The 19,786-nt window shown below is 38.3% G+C and overlaps 2 protein-coding genes across 3 annotated transcripts in view; one reads left to right on the top strand and one right to left on the bottom strand.

The window, feature by feature from the left end:
- Nucleotides 1-2,597: 2,597 nt before the first annotated feature.
- Nucleotides 2,598-8,974, bottom strand: tmem167a (transmembrane protein 167A). The gene is made up of 4 exons (XM_006784128.3): nucleotides 8,900-8,974; nucleotides 6,033-6,142; nucleotides 3,392-3,426; nucleotides 2,598-3,274 (listed from the first exon to the last, which is right to left on the bottom strand). Exons 1-4 carry the CDS (start codon nucleotides 8,900-8,902, stop codon nucleotides 3,204-3,206), a joined length of 219 nt encoding a protein of 72 aa, XP_006784191.1. The 5' UTR covers nucleotides 8,903-8,974; the 3' UTR covers nucleotides 2,598-3,203.
- LOC102795525 (DNA repair protein XRCC4-like) overlaps nucleotides 8,911-19,786 on the top strand; it is a 24,704-nt gene continuing 13,828 nt past the window's right edge. Inside the window, exons 1-3 of one of the 2 annotated variants that reach the window (XM_006784129.3) lie at nucleotides 8,911-9,064; nucleotides 14,927-15,085; nucleotides 15,878-16,065. In XM_006784129.3, coding sequence (XP_006784192.3) covers nucleotides 8,911-9,064; nucleotides 14,927-15,085; nucleotides 15,878-16,065 — 501 coding nt within the window. The remainder of the gene's footprint in view (nucleotides 9,065-14,926; nucleotides 15,086-15,877; nucleotides 16,066-19,786) is intronic. The other variant, XM_087849072.1, reaches the window with a different exon arrangement.

Below are 19,786 nucleotides of genomic sequence, written 5' to 3'. Positions count from 1 at the left end.
GTAAAAAGTTCTTTGTTGGTCAGCGCCCTCTCAGTCCATAGTGATGTAAAACTCGCTTCACTGTAGACAGTGACGCTGTCTACAGTGAAGTAGTTTACAGCATGTTTGAGCCTTGGTGGTTCCTGGGTTGTTTCTGGACATCCTAACGAATTTCTTGTCATGGGAGGGTGACAGTTTAGGTCTGAATAACTTATACTTACACATCATTGTTTAAACTGATGATCTTGAAATACCCTGTCATTAACAAATGGCACCAAGATATCCTCCCAACTTGTAAAATACACGTTTCTTCTTCTTATATCAACTTCCTTGGACTTTCCCATTGTTCTTAGTACCGTCAAAACAAATCACTTTTGTGCTGGCAAACAGAAAGCACCAGTTGTAATAAATCATGATCACCAATGTGAAGTTAATATGCCTTGCCTTTGTCAAAATAACACTCTTAATAGAACCTTCAGCATCATTTATTAAAAGATTTAAGTGAGTGAGTCTGTATCTAAACTTTTGACCCTGTGTAAATTAGAGAAAATCTAATGTAAATCCAAACTTGTATACCAAAGTCATGAAAGATGTGTGATTACAATCATTCCACCCTATAAAAAAAGCAGTTCAAAGAAATCATTACAACCCCGAAATTACCACGACATTCATGCCCATGAAGAGTGAATGTAAACTTCTGACCACAACTGTAACTTTGTATAGGATATACATAAATAGCAGGTCTGTAACTAGGATTGTTTAAATACTGAGGGCACGAGTTAAAAGTTTATCCGTTCAGTTCTGACACTGTAAATAGATACAAGGTGCCTTTTGAAAAGTAGAATCAGCTCCCAAAAATTGTTATTGTTTAAATGCTAAAAAAAGATGTCTGACATTTGCAGTCTCACTTTGAATTCACTATCCTGGCCTTTTATAGTAAAAGCTTTATTTTTTTGTAATTAGAACAGTGATATATCAAATCATGAGGGAATCAATACTTGGATCTTTTTTTTCTTCTTCTGTTCACATGGCAGACAGAGATGCTTTATGATGTCACCATAACATCACATTTTATTTAGCAGTCAGTTAAAGGAGTTTGCTTCACATTGTTAAGCACAGTTAGTTTAGACTGTTTGGTTGCCATGCCGTGGCTGGTGGAGCCGAGAAATAAACATAACTTTTAAGGATAGAGGTAATGATGCTCAGCATATGACATTTAAAACAGAATTCTGACATAAAAACATGACTATTTTTGTGCCCTTTGCCATTTGGCATCCCCTTTAATCAATCCTGATCAGCCAATTCAAACAGAAAAATTAGAGCATGCATTAAGTGAGCGAAGTCCTAAAGTTTTTTTAGGCATCAATTCACTGCACTTCTGCCAGATGTTCATTGCTCATTGCTTGGCAAATGTCTCCATAGCTTATGGGAGATTAGGAATAATGATCTTGACCCAAAAAGAAAAGAACAATTATATGTTTAGTTTGATTTTTGTCCCCAAATTACCCTACCAGAGCAGTATGCAGCTGCCTACCGCCAGTTTATGAGTTATTTCTTACATGTAATTGAACCAGTGATAACAGCTCCTATCGTCAGCTGAAGCAAGGAGCATCAGTTCTTCCATAGTGTCTTCCTTTCATCATCACCCAAGACATTAGCTCAGTTCATTGACCCAGTGATATCCTTCCAGCGTACCAGTATCTCTGTTCCCCCAAATAGAAACGGAGGACTGCTCAGCTGTGTCTGCTCTATCTGCGTCATGGCCTGATAATCACAAATTTACCAGAAGGCTTGATGCTTTATCTCAACCGAGGAGAGCTAAAATGGTTGCACACCAATATAGGATCTATGTTCTCTAACGGGGAGTCTGGATCTGGATGGATCATCAAGGGGGTGTGTGACTACAAGTGTTCTTCTTTAGTCTCATCCTCTGTACCCATAAACAGGGAGGAAATGTGTAACTTTAACCCCCCCTTCATTTTTTCACGAGAAACCCACAATGCAGTTGTACTATTTCCTGAAACAATACCAGGCCAGCATTTCTTAGGATTTCACCAATTGGTCAAATTCTGTGGCTGACAAAACTTGTCAAGGCTTTTTCATAAGGACTGTATAATTTAAGCCTGTTGCAGGCAGTTTTATGATGTGGTCACATGTGGAATTTTGGTTTCATGCAATTTATCTTGTACACAGTTCAAAGATGAAATTACCAGAATTTGTCTAAATAAGCAATCACACATAGTTGTAACTTTTCTAACATATTCTGGATCTGTTTCAGAGGCTACTAAATTTTCTCCAGATTTTTAAAGCAGAACTTTTTAAGGTTTTCTTAGTATGAATGAAACCAAAGCTTTCCAGCTTTTTTGCACAAAACCTTGCCAAGACGCGTGTTCACTGCAAAGTTTAAGAGGTTATCACAAACTCTTGACCATCTAAACAGCTCTAAGAAGATTCCTGCATGTTTATAGATAAGTACTTAAATAGTAAAGAATGACACAAATCTATCATCAACGTGTATTTACCATGTTTGAAGTCATAATAATTACTGACACTTTGTACAATGTGGCAGAAAACATGAATCATAAGCTTTGTTAAAAAATAAAAACTTAAAACCACACTTCCAAAAAAGGGACTTTAATAAATAGCTGCAAACCAACTGACATTAAAAACATCAGTAGCTCTTTGAGGCAAAAATGTAGGACAACTAGACACCTGAAGAGCTTTAATACCATTTTGTTTGCTGTACCCACCATTTTCAACACAACAAACAGGAAGGTAACAAATATAAGTCAGCATGTAAATCCCTTAACAGATTAAACATTTATTGGGGTCCTCTTTGTGAAGAATTTCAAACAGATTAATCAGCTCCTTATAGTGACAAAAAATGATGGAAAAAAAATCTGTTTGAAATGTTTAGACAAACTGTATCATTTGATCCCACAAATAGCAGATAACAGAAAAGCGGTACACTTGTTCCTCCCAGACACACACACTTAAACGTACAGACCTGGAAGTCTGTGGAGGGATTCACACAAATGCTATCAGCTAACCCCCTCCTCCATACACGGTCTCTCCGTGACTCAGTACGTGATGTCAGGTCTCTCTTTTTACATTATCTAACTGATAAGCAAAGGAGGTCTTATTGTGCTTCTAGGATCATCCTGTCCATGTCTTCTTGTTTCTCCATTTCTCCAATGTTTCCATTAGTGGGTTTCTTTAGATTGCTACTGTAGGAACAGTATACTAAAAGCCATGATGACACAGCAGCAGGCCACCCACGGACTCTTCCGCTCACCTGGAGAAATGAATGCAGTGTTTAGGCTTTGTCATTAAACATTTCTGTATGCATGTATGAAAAACAATATGACAAAGTAAAAAAAAAAAAAACTATATGGGGCAGTCATAGGCTTACCTATTCTGGCACACTTCCAAAAAATTCCTAGAAGCCTAAAAAGTAAAGGAATTACAAAAATTACAAACTGGAACTCTGATATTAAAAGCTCAAAGAGACCTGTGATGACATGTGCACATACAGCAACAGAGGTACTCCACAAAACCCAAGCAGCCATCGGATGTCAAGTTCCATGTGAGGAATTTACAACGTAGAGGGAAAAGACGAACAACAGGACATCTCATATGGATTGAGCACTGAGGCAAATGAGACATTTTCACTTCTTTTGAGAGCTCTGAGTGTGTCTCTGCATTTAAAGCAAACTTTTTAAACTTTCATTCTCACCAGATGGTGTCAGCATCCCATTGTAAAAATTTTTCCTCAAAGTTGTCTCTGTATAACAGTTACTTTTTGTACACCTGAAGCTAAGATTTGTTTTTGAGCGTACTGCTATTTTTCTTTATAAAACACATATTTTCTTGGAGATGGTTTTCCCCTTAGATTTTTTGCCTTTCCCTACCACACAAGAATTATGTGCGAAATGTGTGGCATCAAATCAACACAAATAATGTCTCATGCCTCAGTCAACAAATCAATCAAGGGGGAAAACTATTAAATCATCCCATATGACATTCTCAGTCTCAAGTGCTTGTCTGAACAGGATGTCCCTCCCTTTTCCAAGCTGTGTGTATATGTGTGTGAAACTGTTTCTGGGATTTGCCAGATTTATTAGAAATGAATTACAGAACTTATACAGCCAAGAATAATGTTGATCCTGAAATTATAAAAATCTGCTTTACTTCTGCTACTTTACTGGCTTTAATAAGCAGCTTCTTATTAACCAAGTGTTTTTGACAGACAAGCCTTACTTGATAAAAGAACGATTTTAATATGAGCAAAAATACAGGCGTAAATTACTTGAAGTGCACAATTTCTATTACGAAAACTGACGACGTCAAAACCTTAAAGGATGTTCACTTATCATTGGTGGTGTGTGTCTATCAACAACTGCCATTACTCAGTCTGGACAGAGTAAGACGAGGACTGCAATCCCCTTGCGACTAGGAAAAATCTGGAACTGATTGCGAGTAGTTGTGGTATCCAAGTGGTCACCCCACCGACCTTTTGATTCCAAGTCTATTGCAAAGCTCACCTGGTAGGAGGCAACTTGTTTCCAAACAATCACAGTCTGTAGCAATGAGCAAACTCATCTGTGAAACGTCTTTTTGCAATGGGCTGCTTGACTCAATTGGTCGTCTTAGGGTGTTTTAACACCTGCGCTGTTTAGTCTGTTTAAATTGAGCTCAGGTTCATTTTCCCCCTTGGTAAGATTTGTTTGTGCAGTTGTGAAGACAGTAACCGCACTTGGGTGCCATTCAAAACAACCACACCGAGACCCTTTGGAGGAGGTGGTCTCGGTGCATTTCCAAACAAGCACCAGAGCGGTTTGTTTATGGTGCGAGCGTGATCTGACCCCAAACTGGACCAACCACCAGCTGTATGCTGCAAGTTTGAACTAAAAAACATTAGTTTGCAATGCATTCTTTGTATTCTTAATGTGGGGAGGTTTTATATATGTGCAGATCTGTACGGTCTAGCAACTAGCCAAGAAATCAATGTAAATTCTCAGTTTTCTCACACTGCATCTTCCTCCTATATTTAATTTGTTGCTCCTGCCCCAGACACATCTGGCCAATGAATGGACTGAATATTTTCACAGTTTGCAGTTCGCCTGGAGTTCACTTGGACTTTTCACTGTAAACCAAAACCACGGGGAAAAGCTACAAGTTTACAAACTCATCAACTGATTGGATCAGAGTAAATGAACGATAGTTGTGAAAACGCCCTCAGTTATATTCCTATATAATAGCAAGGTTGCTGATCACCTATGGCAATCTGCAGTTTAATCGCAGACCTGCTGCAACTACATCAGTATTTGTGGAGGAATTTCTGAATTTTTGTTAATGGGTTTCAGGCTAGAATCTGAATCCAAGAAGAAAATATGAATTTATAAGTGTGTAGATCACAGATTTGCAATTTACAACTATGTATCACTATTCATTGCTGTATTATCACAGACACAGCATGTAAATAGGCAACTTGATCTCATTTAATTGCAAGCTGACAGCAGACTGACTCTGATTTCAAAGATAATGAGTTTGCAAATTCATGGCATTTGGTCGCAATAACTTTTGTCTCCAGCCACAGTTTTCCTGTTTTTACCAGCAGAAACATTGTAAGTGACTGCTGTGTAGATATACTTCAGCAAGCACTGATTAAACTTGCAGAATCATTAGATTTGAATTTTCATTGTTCTACACTGCTCCAAGGCTCCATTTTAACTGTTGTCATATGCATGTGAATTTCTCCATCTATTCTGAAAGCATTAGACTGAAATTTACTGTTTTAACCTTACCTTTAATTTATTGTAAGATGATCTATAATGTTATAGAATCACAATAATATACTTTACATACAGATTACCATCCTGAATTATTACATAGTGAAATGAAGAGTGATCAAGCAATTTGCCATTATTGCTGATAATAAACTTAGAAACGATGAATGATTTAGTCATTTTGATCATTTATACTGCTCAAAAAGACAAAGTTGGGAAGCCAATTAATCATGTCAGTGGCAATTTTTAAGTAGCCCATCTTACCCGGTCTTATTCTTGTCCAGCAGGCTGGGGGCCATTGCTCTGATGTAGGCACAGGTACAGATCAGGAGGAGAATCACAGTTAGCAGTGACTGGAAGTTGAAAATGGCTGACTACAAGATGAAAGAGAATGATACATTTAGTACAGACATAATACAATATGTCATAACAATTTAAAAAAAGTGAACTCGTGACAGTTTTCTGTAATACTGATCTTCAGCTACGTGCAGAGAAGATAGCTGTTGTGCCAGCTGTTCACTTTGGTGCTGACTGACTGTGCAGAACGCTTCAGAGTTATTATATTGTCAAAAACTCAACTTAAAATCTGTTTTTTCATAATCTCCTATTCAGAATTACACAGTGAAAGTGCATATGGAGACTTACTTACAAAATCAACTACGTGCCATAAAGGTATTATGACCTCCCTCACAATCAATATCTTATACAGTACTCTGATTTGCCAAAATGAAGACCAAAGTCCAAATGGACTCAGTTGGTCCTTATCATCAAAAGGTGTAACACTTAAGATTTTCACTTGGAAACTGCTTTAGACATTACAAAGATGAATAACAAAACTAGAAACAGACATGCCACTTATGAGAATAATTAACTGTTGCATTAAAGCAATAGCTACTACAGTGTTCTACCACACATATAGATCGAACAGTCAGTGAATATACCGAGCCCACAGTCCAACATAAATGGGGAGAAAACAAAATTAGCTTCCCAGAGACTGTATTTTTCTCATACACAACCTGTGAGCCAACCCACTTCTTCTTGCTGATCACACTTTTTGTCAAAAATGTTGAAGAATTGGCAGTCAATACATGAAACCTTGTAGACCACACAGACAGTGCTATGGACAGCTGTGGACACCAGGGACACATGAGTGCTCTTATCCTACCATTTTTTTGTCTGCTTGGAGGGAACATTTACAGTTGGTGCACTTGTAGACATAGTTGAAAAATCCACACTGTCACAACGTTTTGAAAGGCACTCAGATATCTGCACAGATCGTTGCACCGATGTAAGAATTGAAAGACGGTCGAGTTATGAATCAAATTTAGTTTCAGATACTAAGTGATTTTATTTGCTACTGCAAAAGAGCCTTTAGCCTTCTACAGAACACTGTACCATTAAAGCAACAATTTAAGCAATTAAATAAAAAACATTAATTTACTACTCCGGAGTACAGGTTAATTTGTAGTACATTCAGTGGATGTTGGAATAACTGTAAAGACTAGAACACAACTGGGAAAATGATAAGAGCAACACTTCAAAAAGTCAACAAAAATTCTAATGCATGGCTTGGTGAGTTGGGTTGAGTTGAGAAGAAACATGGTGGACAAATGTTTAATGTTACTATTTTTGTAGTAGCTTGTAAACATTAGTTATTGTACTTGGAGATTGGCCTAGATAGATTAGAAAGGTTAACTAGTGGAAGCAAGCCTGATTATTTTTCCCTGGAAAAAAAAAGCAAGGTCGATCAATATTTATGTATTTGTTCATAACTCACCAGTAAACTGCAACTCATTTATTTTGTAGCACCTGTGCTGTTTCCACGTTCTGACAGAAAAGCAAATGTCCACATCCTAATCTAAGAAACACAGTGTTTTGGAATTGAATCTGGTTTATTAAACACCCACACAGTAATTATCCAGTAATCTTCACCTTATATATCGCCAGTAATTTTGATCTTTGTATTCAACCATTTGAAATAACTTTATCTACCACTGAGTTACAAGAGAACAACGGCTCACTCTTTTGTTCAGTTGGTGCTAACCAGCTAGTCCAAGCCTTTCATATTAGCTAGCTCACAGACCAGATTGGTAGTGCAGCTGCAAGAATCAAGACCGGAATTTGCGTTCATCTGCAGGATGAGAAACTAAATGGAAAAACTGCTGATCATATTGGCCAGTCTTTCGCAATGTGAATGGCAATATTTACCATGTGCACCTCATTTTACAATGCATGTGCACTTATGATCAAATCAAATGTAAATCTAAAGGAAGGACTTTGTTATTAATTTATAACTGTCTTAATCTTATGGCACTCCAAAGCAACCAAGGGACTCTGCAAGCGACAAGGGACTCTGAGCATGATGAGTTTACAAGTACATTTAAGAACTAACATAGGATTTAAACAGGGGTATTTAAAGTCTATACCTTAAAGTAATTTCCAGATTATGAACTGCTTCTATTGCTGAATTTATAATATCCCTCAATAGCTCAAACTGTAATGTTGTTACAGAAAATAAGCATAATTTTACGACTTTTAAAAATGAAATGTTATATAATTAACCACGTTCCCTGTTTCTGTTGGTTCATCATTTCATCATTATTCATCATTTATTTGGTGTAAACAGGCCTTCTTAATAAACGCTCGTCTTTAAAATTCTACTTTATGGAAACCTTGTGGAAATAATTAATTTCATTGGTTACATATTCATTTACGAGTATTAATTCGAAATACCCACGCACGCAGGCAGTAGTCCCTGCTCCTTGTCTAGCTACGTGGCATACGCCTCAAAACACTACGATGCTGGCACTCGTCGTATTTAAAAAATCAGAGATAACTTGACTTTTCTAGCAAACGACTCCCAATGACACATCAGTGCGCGCACTCGATGAAATAAAAGTATAATAGCATGAACGGAAACGTGACATTGTGGCTAGATTTGCTAAACTTTTAGCCTAACTCAGCTAACCACTAGTAGCTCGGTAGTTTAACATTTACTGTATGTTCTACAAGCACAAGCTGCCGTCACAGTTTATCGCTGATACAGGTCATATCTCCAATACTTGCGATAAATAACGCTTAAACGACGCTGCAAAAGATCAAAAAGATCTGCTTTATCAAAACAAACTTACCATTTTTGTTAATGGGAATCAAAGCCACATCACACTTCCGCCTCCCTGGAACTTACGTAACGAAAGCGAAGCACGGTTTGCGTGACGTAAGGACGCACTGCGCTGTCGCTGATTGGCTCAAAGCACAAGAGTTGAAGGTTGAAACTACTGTCGAAGCTGTCAAGAGTGAGTGCTCCAATGATATCAGTTTCATAAAATAATTGCTTCATTTTTACATCGCAGTTGTTGGTCCACATAGTGCTAAGTTCTCGGAGAAGAATTTGTACTTAATTTGTAAAAACTAGAGGAAAATTCGAGTCGTCTATAACACGCTAATGACTCGGCGCCTTGCCATAGCGCCTATGTCACTGTGCTTTGTGCTATAATAATGCACACATAAAGTTATTTGAAGTCTAAGACGTCTGCACCTGCAGAGCCAGCTGCAGCTAATGATAAAATCTATTCTGAATATATAAAGAAAAAATAGAAATGAACATTTGCATTAGAGAGTAATTGGTACTCCCGAGACTATCATGACATCAAAATTGTGTCGTTATTTATACATATTTAGATATTATACCCTCAAACTTGAGTACTAGCTTGAAAATACTTGAGAGTTGTTCAAGTCTGACAGTAGTGTAGACTGTCTACAGACAAATGTGTTAAAACTATACTTTGCTAATTGGTATCATTAGTGGTGTGCTTGTCTTTGTTTTTAAAGTTTAATGTGCAAAAATGACATTATATAGCTCATATTTCTCTCTTGGTGATGTAAGAGAGAAATTTTTGTGGTCCACTTTTCTCTCAAGGTTTTCACAATGATGTTCCCTCCCTCTCTAACCAGCCATGGCAGCATCTTAATTGCATTCAAACAGTGTTTCATAAATTCCCCCCCAGACATTTCCCTCCTCAGCACTCCTAGAAATGAGAAGAATAAATTTGTTTGCTCATTGTGTTAGACTGCTAATTATTTAGCTGTCTAAGACAATGTCTGCCTTCAGATGTGTTCCTAAGACAAAGAGATGGGCCGGGCTTACATGTAGGCTTACATTCCTCTTAATGTGGTCAAATTTATTTTCCTTTTATATAGTTTACAGTGATCCATTTTGGCTACAGTACAATACATGCACATTTGATTACTGAAGTTAAATCAAGACTTGGTGTGGCCTTCTGTTTGTGAGATCTAAAATCAGGCCATATTTACATTTGCAAGAGTGAAACAGTCCTCAAGCTTTATTTTTTTAAAGATGTTTTTGACTTTTGGTTATTTTGAAAAGGGATACTGGAAGTGTTACAGCAAGCTGACATCAGCGTGCTTGATGTCTTCTCTGACCTGATTTGGCTAATTTCACCAGAATACAAAATACCTTTCTTTTGCAAACCACTTTTGTTGAGGTTTCTGTTATAAAACAAGTGGTTTACTGTAATAGTACTTATTTTTTCTGTAACCATATTATTAAGTTAGCAGAAAATGAACAAAAGAAAATTTGAAAAACTCCACTGCACGCGTTTTCTGTGATAATGGAGGCTGGCTTGCTCGAACATATAATGTCTGCCTGCAGTAGTGGTTTCTGTTATGAAGGATCTGACATGCCTTCATTATTCTTCCCATAGTTTTAGTGTCATCAAAACCAGCAGTAGGAGCACAGTTCTTAGTCCAGGTTCTTTCAAGTGAGTATGTTCACTTGAAAGAGAAGTAAATGCATTAACATCCATTATGGCCCTAGTCACTATTCTTTAGTGGATCTGTGATTTTTTTAGTTTCTTTTGTCTCTTCATTTTATCTTGAAGTGGCTGATTGATGTAGAGATCAGGGCTCCATTGGGACCATACCTTTTGTTGCAGGACTTTTTTAAAATTCTTGTTAGTGAAGAAATAGTTGTTCTTTATGATTCTTTGGGGTTTAGGGTTATTTTCACAGTGCAAAATAAATTAGAGATCAGTAGAGTTTGGGCTATTGGTATAGGCAAACTATTGTACAGTACGGAATATAAGTGGTACTTACCGGACACACTGCCATACACTATTTTCCCAATACTTCACTCACGATATACTATTGCGATTTTTTACATTTTGTGATATGCAGTATTATAATAACATATATTGCAATCCCCTTTTTAAAACTGCTAATTATGTACTCATCTGTTTTATCTAATAAGATAAAGTTATTAGTTCAGTTATTTTTCAGCTGCAAAATGAGACACTGTCACTGCCATAAGACAGAGGCAGTCTGCTATCAGTCTGCGGTTGAATGGAGTCAAGTTGGCAATTGCATGCAATGTGTTTCTGATAATACAGCAACTAGCTGCGATAAGTTGTCAAAAATCACAAATCTGTTGCTGTCTATATAGACAGAAATTTGCATTTAGCTATTACATTTGCACTCAGTAACCTTCCTGTGTTACAGGAATATAACCAGAATACAACCAGCTGGCAGCCAGTTGAGTTGAGTCCCCTTGAGTTGTGCTTCGTGACAAAAATTCATTCAAACTTATGGCAATCTGTCTGCATTTATAAATTAGACAGCAATAATTTGCAAACCTTCAACAATCTCTCTGAGAGTGATTGCAGTCGGTCCAAGTCAGACTGCGACTGCAGGTTTGCCTCGTATCAGGCAATAGGAGTACTGTAGGTACTCATTATTTTGTGACCAATCTCAGCTTATTTTCCTACCCAGTGGTGAAAAGAAAGCTTTGCATCTATAATCTATAATAAAGTTCGGAATACATTTCTGCATGTAAGTGAAGGCGTGTCATGTTGTGCAACATGTCCTACTTTTTTGTTGTTTCCCATTACCACTGCATCACATTTTCCCCTTCAGACAGCAATAATATATGTTCGAAGCATCTTGGTACATTACAGTACTTTTTAAAACCCTGGTTCTAATGCAGAGGCATCTATCAGCTAGCTTATGGGGACATTTCACAAAGTCTGCCTCTGACATGATCAGGGTGTAGCCCAGTTCAGACAGATGTTTTAGTTTTAAAGCCGTGATTTACTATAGTAAATATTATATTTTCTGTAACTGTGCCCAGTGGCTGAAGCCAATACCTGGAAAGAATAACGAACAAAAGGCCCCAGCCCCACTTACTGTTGTTTAGGGCAGCATTGTTTTAATCCCTAACTGGTCATAATAGCAGTGGATTTGCCAAAGAGTTGTCCTTTTCGTCTTGAGCCTATTGTGTTGGAGAAAACAGGAGAATAAGTCCAGTGAAAGTACAGTGAGAGGATGGGTCTAATTGTCAAGGCTCACAAAGGAGAGAGTCAGCTCTCTTGGCTTTTTCTTTACTCCTTATGAACTCCTTGTTTAAGGCACAAGATGCATAATTACAGGCCCTCTTTGTGACTCATTGGCCTGGTACTTCCTCTAAACAGAATTAAGTCTTGCTGTATGCGAATGAGACAATCCAGAAGAAATGACAATGAAAAGGTTGAGCAAAAAATTACAGAAGGAGTAGAAAAAGAACGTAAAAGCTACGTGTCGAATCTCTAGGGTAGTTTTAGTTGATGATTTAAGCAATTCAGATGATTGCCTCTGCTGGCTGTGTTACTAAACAGATGCTAACAGTGAGAAATCAGTATTGGCTTTGATGATTCTGAGTAGCTCTCCATTCCTCACAGACAGTGCTGTTTATTTAATTGAAGTCCTTCTGTCATTACCACAGGGTCACCGTCCCTGAACAACAGATGTTACAGTAACTAATGAGTAGCCGGGCTCACTTTATGAGGTTAAAGTTGATGCCTTCAGCTCCCTAGTCTTGGTTGGCCCCTTTGCCTAACCGCACCCCTTCGTAAGGCACAAAGGGTCAACTTTAATCTTTTTGCACAGTTCTTTGTGCATGCATGTGTGTTTGTGTGTGTGAATAGGGTGTGTGCGTACCCCTGCGCAGAGCATGTCTCATTTTGAATAACCTTGACCACCTGCTCTGTCAGCATATGTGGTGGGGGATACATGTCACATCATAACTAAAAGCACAATGTCCAAAGGCACTCATTTTCATTTTTTCAGACATGTTCAGCTTGGCTAACTGCCAATTAAGCTGTCTTGCTTTTTTCTCCGTCTCCACTCACTTTGCCCTGTATTTAAGCAGGGAAACTGTCCAACTCACCTCTCACTCGATGTGGAAGCAGTAATCACATGTTCTGACCTAGATATGCATAATCAAGTAAAAGTTTACTAGCAATCAAAGACACCCCCACCCCCCTTTTTTAGAGTTAATTACATTAAAGTTATTGTAATCGTTAGACCAACTTTTTCACAACTAATAACAGGCTGTTTCTGGCATTAGTAGGATAGTTTAAGCTCCCATTAAGAAATACAGAACTGTGCAAAAGTGTCCCTTATTTCATATTGTGCTTAGAAAATGGGAAATGGATGTAGTGATTCATTGAAACATTAGCAAACATGCATAAATTACAGCGTAAAAAGCAAAAACAACTATAGCAAGCTTAAAAGTAACTCTGGTACGACCAAAATCGGACTTTTCTGCATCCATAATTACATCCATTTTGTCAAGATCTCCAACACTATTGGCTGAAATGACCCAAACCGTGAAAGAGTCTAGACTGTGTTTTACTGTGTTTTAAGGGGGCGATCGTGGCTCAAGAGTTGGGAGTTCGCCTTGTAATCGGAAGGTTGCCGGTTCGAGCCCCGGCTTGGACAGTCTCAGTCGTTGTGTCCTTGGGCAAGATACTAATCCCATGTTTGCCTACTGGTGGTGGTCAGAGGGCCCGGTGGCGCCAGTGTCCGGCAGCCTCGCCTCTGTCAGTGCGCCCCAGGGTTGCTGTGGCTACAATGTAGCTTGCCATCACCAGTGTGTGAATGTGTGTGTGAATGGGTGGATGACTGGATATATAAAGTGCTTTGGGGTCCTTAGGGACTAGTAAAGCGCTATATAAATACAGGCCATTTACCATTTACTGATGGATATAGACACTGCTGTACCTCTTTCCTGACCTCTTTTGTACAAACTGATGATGATTTGACCAAAATTTTTAAATTTTTGCATCATTGTTTATAAGACCTTTTGCCACTGATTTTCAGTCCAGTTCTTGTGTAATTTGGCATATCTCAGCATTTTCTCACTGTTTCCCTTCCTTAAGTATAACTTCTTGAAAGCTGTCCTTGAGACTTGAGGCCATTTCAATAGTAGATGGATCAAGTGAAGGGCCAGATGCATCTCTTTGCTGATTTTTTCCCCCTATTTTTTATGGACATGACTTTCAGATACAGCTTTTTTCCCCATATAGCTCTTTGGGAATCACTTTTTTTTCTGGTATAAAAATATTATTTTATGCCTGTCGTCTGACATTTTCTGTAAATTCATCTAAATAAGTGCGGATGTATTATGAGTTTTGCAACAGATTACGAGTACCAAAATGCCCAAACATGCAATTTAAAATCACTTCTTTCCTAACTTGCATATTATGTGTAGAGTTGGCATATAAAGACTGGACTGAAAATGAGTGAAAAAGCAGCCAATGTCAAAAAAAAAACAAAAAAAAAAACTTCCTTGTGAGAACTACTGCTCAAGATCACTTTGAAAATGTGGGTCTGGGTCCTTGGAAGCAAAATGTAAAAAAATGAGGGCTGGCTGGATGCATTTGCACGCTACTGTATACATTTGATAATGTACTAATTGTATAAAACCAATGAAACAACTGGTTTGTTTCAGTAATATTCCTCTATTTATCTTTAACAGCATGTAATTACTTTTCTGGTGGTTTCAAGGCAGACACAAAAACCTGCCAAAACATGTTAATCTCCGTGTGGTCCCACTGACTCAGAGAGACCCCCACTGAAGACATACACAGGAACGTTTTTTTATTACCAAATCCAAGCAGTGAAACAATGAACCACATTGATACAAAGGGAAGATTAACACAATCTAACCACGAAAACAGATTGATTAGAGCACTGTCTTCAAAGGAGGTCTCAAAACTAACAAACCTGCAAAATGTTCTAAACACTCATGGGAATTGTTGCCGGAAAATTGCATTTTAATGTCTTCTTGTTTAGAGTGTCTGAATTTCTGTGAATTTCTGCAGGTCTCGGATATGTGAGAAACATGAGCGGTACAGTTCGTCAGATTAGACTAAGTGATGATCCAGATACTCCGTACTTCCTGCGAGTGGACTGGGCCATAGACCTGGGTGCTGGTTTCACATTAGCTCTTACTAATGGCAGCTCAGCATGGATTGGAGAAGGTAAATATTTGAGATGTAAGAAGAATAGTTTAGAATAGATGGAAATTACCTTAAATTTAGGCTTATGTTTAATAGAAAGACTTCCATTTTTTTCTAATTACCTAGTCTGAGTGGTTAGCAGGGCTGCTATTCATCAGGCAACCATTCATCCAAGCTGTCTAGGCACCTGGCCGACCCCCTTATCATATTATCATAGTGTTATAACTGTTGGTCTTTTAACAAGAGGGACAGACGTGACCTCGTTTCATCATCCTTCTTCACTCCTACACTGCAGCTTACAGGTGTATAAAGCAGATTAAAATCTACAAGGCTTGTCTTTGTATATAGTAAGCCACTAGTGAGTGTCTGTGTGTGCCTGTGTGTGTGTCTGTACATGAATGCCCATACTCTGGAAGGACATCTGGAACATAACTGCCCTCTAGTTTTCCATTGCTGTCCATCTGGAGAGTTGACAGGTGGAGATGAGTTTGTGACAGCTACGTGCAGGCTTCTAGCTCGTCAGTATTTCTCTGTTTCATGTGCTAATTGGGACTTTCAAGCCAACGTTAGCAGCTGTGCAGCAGCTGATGACAGTCCCCTTGGTTTCTCTGCATTCTTCCTTTCAAATCCGCTTTCACGTGCATTCATGGGTTACTACATAATAAATGTTTACACTTCTTGTTCTGTAATCTGCTCCTTCCCCTCTGTCCACTTTCTGTCAGGTGTACAGCTTTGAAAATAATTTTTAAAAATGAGAAAAATGCCTTTTAAAAGACAATAAGATGTTTGAGCAATGCTTTTTTTTTTTGTCAGTTTCAGAGGATGATATGACAAGGGAAGCCAATGACATAGGAGTCCCAAGAGAGAGATATGTTGAGGATCTTCTTCAAGCCCTAACAAAAAGTGGAGGAGGAAGAAGCGAAGACAAGGAGATGTATACCTTTGGCCTCTCTCCTGATCGCCGTTGTCTCTTGTATGAGAAGACTTGTAATGATATTTCGGTAAGCAAAGGTTTTGTGTGGATTTGTACAGTGTTTGCTACAATAATCATTCATTATGTTTAGCATTTTATGGTGCAAAGTGCTAAACATAGAAAATAAGTACGTAACCAGGTTAGAGATAAATCAGGATAAGGTTTTTGTAAAAAGTATGTATTAAAGACACAAAAGCTATATCCATCTTTTACACTGACTATGGTCTGGAAATCTTGGAATCAATATATCTTTCATAGTGAGGCAGGAAGTAAATGCTTAACTTGAGCAAGTGCCCCACTAAACTACCCTTCGTTCTGTGAAAGCAAGTAAAAAGAGAGCTTGTTTTGAATGACAGCTGATGAGATGTCAGTCTTTTATGTAGTCGTCCTAACACGGGGATAAATATTTTAATGCAGGGTTGTTTTCAGCCTAAATGTCCTTAACAAATGAAGAGAAAATGCTGCTGTTTCATACATTGAATGGATGTGGCACAAGTGTAAAAAGTGCAGCAGTTGTAATTTTCCTTGCCTGTAGCTTTGAAGCAGAGGCCTCAGTGATGGGGCTCAACGATAGACCCCAATCTTATGGATGAGTGGCACAATGTGTACTGAGTAAAACATGATGTATTATCAGTACTCCATCTTCCACAGCATCATGGACTCCCCTCTTGTCACTGTTCCCTGAGAACATCTAACAACACACAACAAAATCGAAAGGAAGTCTTCTTGATTTTCCTTTTTTTCTTTCTTTTTGGTTTTTACAAGGGACCGTTGAAAAGATAAGGTTTATAGTTTCCCCACATTAAAGGAGAATTAGAAAGGCTTGGTGGCCTTCAGGCTACAGACAGGAAGTATTCAGTGCAGTTTGTTACCAGTCATCCAAAGGTAGTGTTATTAGTTAGTGGTCTAATGGCTGTAGCTGGAAAACAAGAAAAAGGCTTCTCACTAAAGGTTTGTTACAAGGAAAGATAATTATGGGTCACACTGTTGCAATGTTAAATTTATGCAACAGTCACTGACGAATACTGAAAAAGTTTAGAAACACATGTTGTATGCTCTGCTCAGGCAGGCAGGAATGACACGCTTGATGAAGCACAGGCCATGGCGGTTGATTTTGATGTTATTTTTTTCAAACTGTGAGATTCTGCCTCTGAGGAGGAGGTTACTTTGGGATCTTGTAATGCTGTGCTGGCAAAGGAAGAACCCCAGGAGGTTAGGAACACTGTAGTAACCATAAAACTCAGATTTATGGAGAGGGCCATCCTCATCCAGCCATTTTAAAAGACAGTTGATTAGACCCTCTTTCTTTCTTCAGATCCTCTTGGCTTTCTTTATCTCTACTATTGTGGGCAACAGGGCCTTTGCATGCATGTGTCCATGTCCAAACATGTGCAGACATACTGTTGGTTTAAAAAAAAGGCTCTGAGGCCATCAGCCTTTGCATACCACACTTGACAAAGCTGTTGAGCAAGTGGTCGCTCATTCAGACACAGAAATACACATGTAGCTCAGTTTTGAAATCAAAAAGCAAAACATAATTAACAATGTCTTGCTTATTATTATTGTTGATGTAGTAAGGATACTAGGTCCTACAATAACCTTTCACCTCTTCAAGAAACTTAAAGAAGTCAAGTCGCTTTTCTTTACCATGACCTGGATGACTGAGAACATACACATCCTACAGTACATTACTGATGTTAACAGTAATTTACACATACTTTAAGATGCCTTGATTATTGTAACACCTTATGCTCTCCATTAAAAATGCCTCATTACACTTCATTAAGTCACCAGCTGTTTTCAAACAGTTTCGCAACAGTTTTGGGTAAATCAGGTCGGGACGTTGTTTAGAGATGGAGGTGAGGGAGCTGCTGTGTGTGATCTACATCAGACATTTGCGTTCCTACATGTACCTGCGTCTGTAGAGAAAAATTCAGTGCTGGATTGCAGGTGTGAAAATGTCTACTGGAATTAATTCATGCAGGATTCTTGCAGGACCACAGAAAATGATTGGCAGTTGCCTAAAATTGCGCAGTCCTCTGTATACTTTAAAAAAATTATTATCAATTCTCCATGACTGCAGTTATCTTCACAATGTGCAGAATGTGTGTGGTAGAAGAAAACCCATCATGACCAAATTTTATATAACGTGCAAATTCCCATTATTCTTACGCCTTCTATTCATGGTATTTTTTCCTAATCTGCCTTCGTACTGCCCCCATTATTTATATGTCAGAGGTTAGAAAGTTTAACATATTTCTCGCGGCTAATTTGAGGGTGCAAGAAGGTGGAGACTCAACAGGTGGTAGACTTGACATGACGTTAATATTTTATGATTATGACCTCAGACGATGTAATGATGAATACAGTCGGCTGTTTCATGTTAAACTACAGCTAAGCAGGTGTTTTACACACATAAGTTAGACATAATCTCCTCCTTAATGTCTGTTTAAGTACACATCTGTCAAAAATCCAGCACTGAACTCTAACTTAAGTCTTCTGCAAATGTGTTAAATCCACAAACCTAAGATTTTGGATAGGTCACTTGTTAATTTACTGCCATACTGTCATCTAAGAGTGTGGTTTTTTACTATTTTAGTGTATTTTTTACCTGCCTCAGTCAGCTGCATTTCTGTGCTACAGTAAGTTGTTTCCATTTTTATTAGATTGATCTCTTGTGGGGGGACACTCCCACTAGGTTTATATCTGGGACTCTCCACCATTTGACCTTAGAACTGAAGAAGCCTCTCGGATGAGAGGTAAAACGTCTTCAAGTAACTTAAAGAAGTCCAGACGCTTTTCTTTGCAAGCTCCTTTGATCTCTTCATAGCTTCTATTTTATATCATAAGAAAATAAATTTTTTAACAACTTCATTTAAAAGTTAATGATTCTCCATGCAAAGACATTTTCTCACGCTAAGCTTGTACATGCAGTGAAAGTTTACAAATAGGAGTGTGTGTTACATGTACTAGTAGTGGTAGTGTAGTAGTTTTTAATTCAATTCCATTTCAAGAGACAGGATAGAATATACACTGTGGAAGAGAGCCGGAGATTAATAATAACTAATGGTTAAATGCAAAATGGTGCATAAATACGTAGTGAACGAAAAGAGGTGTGTGAAGAAGAAGCGCTCAGTGTATCATGGGAAGCCCCCAGCAAGCTGCAACACGACTAAGGGAGAATTCAGGGTCACTTGATCCAGCCCTAACCACATGCTTTATCAAAAAGGAAAGTTTGCAACCTAATCTTGAAGTAGAGAGGCTTCTTGAAGGAAATGCAAAGCTTTTCTTTGGATGTTGGCTGCTTTTTGTTCTGTTCTCTGCCGACATGATGTCACACTGATTCAATAATTTTGAGGTCCAGGCTCTGGGGAGGCCAATCAATTACCGATGGTCCTCCACTGTGGCAGTGTGTTTGGGATCATTCTCATGCTGGAAAAATGAAGCTGTTGCTAATCAGGTGGTTTACAGATGTTATTGCGCAGTGAATCAAAATCTCACAGTATTTTTCAGTGTTCCTCAACACCACTGCACTGGCTGAAATGTTGCCCCAAACCATGACAGAGCCTCCAACATGTTTTGCAGATGGCTGTGGGCACTCACTGTTGTACCTCTCTCATGATCTACTCTTTATATATTGGCGTTTTGGCAATTGGCAAATGCATCTTTCAGGCCCTGTGTCAGATCTCCACTGGACTGAAGCTTCTCAATGACAAAAGATACATAATAATAAAAAAAAAATACTAAAA

The sequence above is a fragment of the Neolamprologus brichardi genome, chromosome 12 (assembly GCF_056152115.1).
Source record: "Neolamprologus brichardi isolate AB-2024 chromosome 12, ASM5615211v1, whole genome shotgun sequence".
Taxonomy (NCBI): domain Eukaryota; kingdom Metazoa; phylum Chordata; class Actinopteri; order Cichliformes; family Cichlidae; genus Neolamprologus; species Neolamprologus brichardi.
Note: the sequence above shows the minus strand (reverse complement) of the source record. Positions and strands in the feature narration are given on the sequence as shown.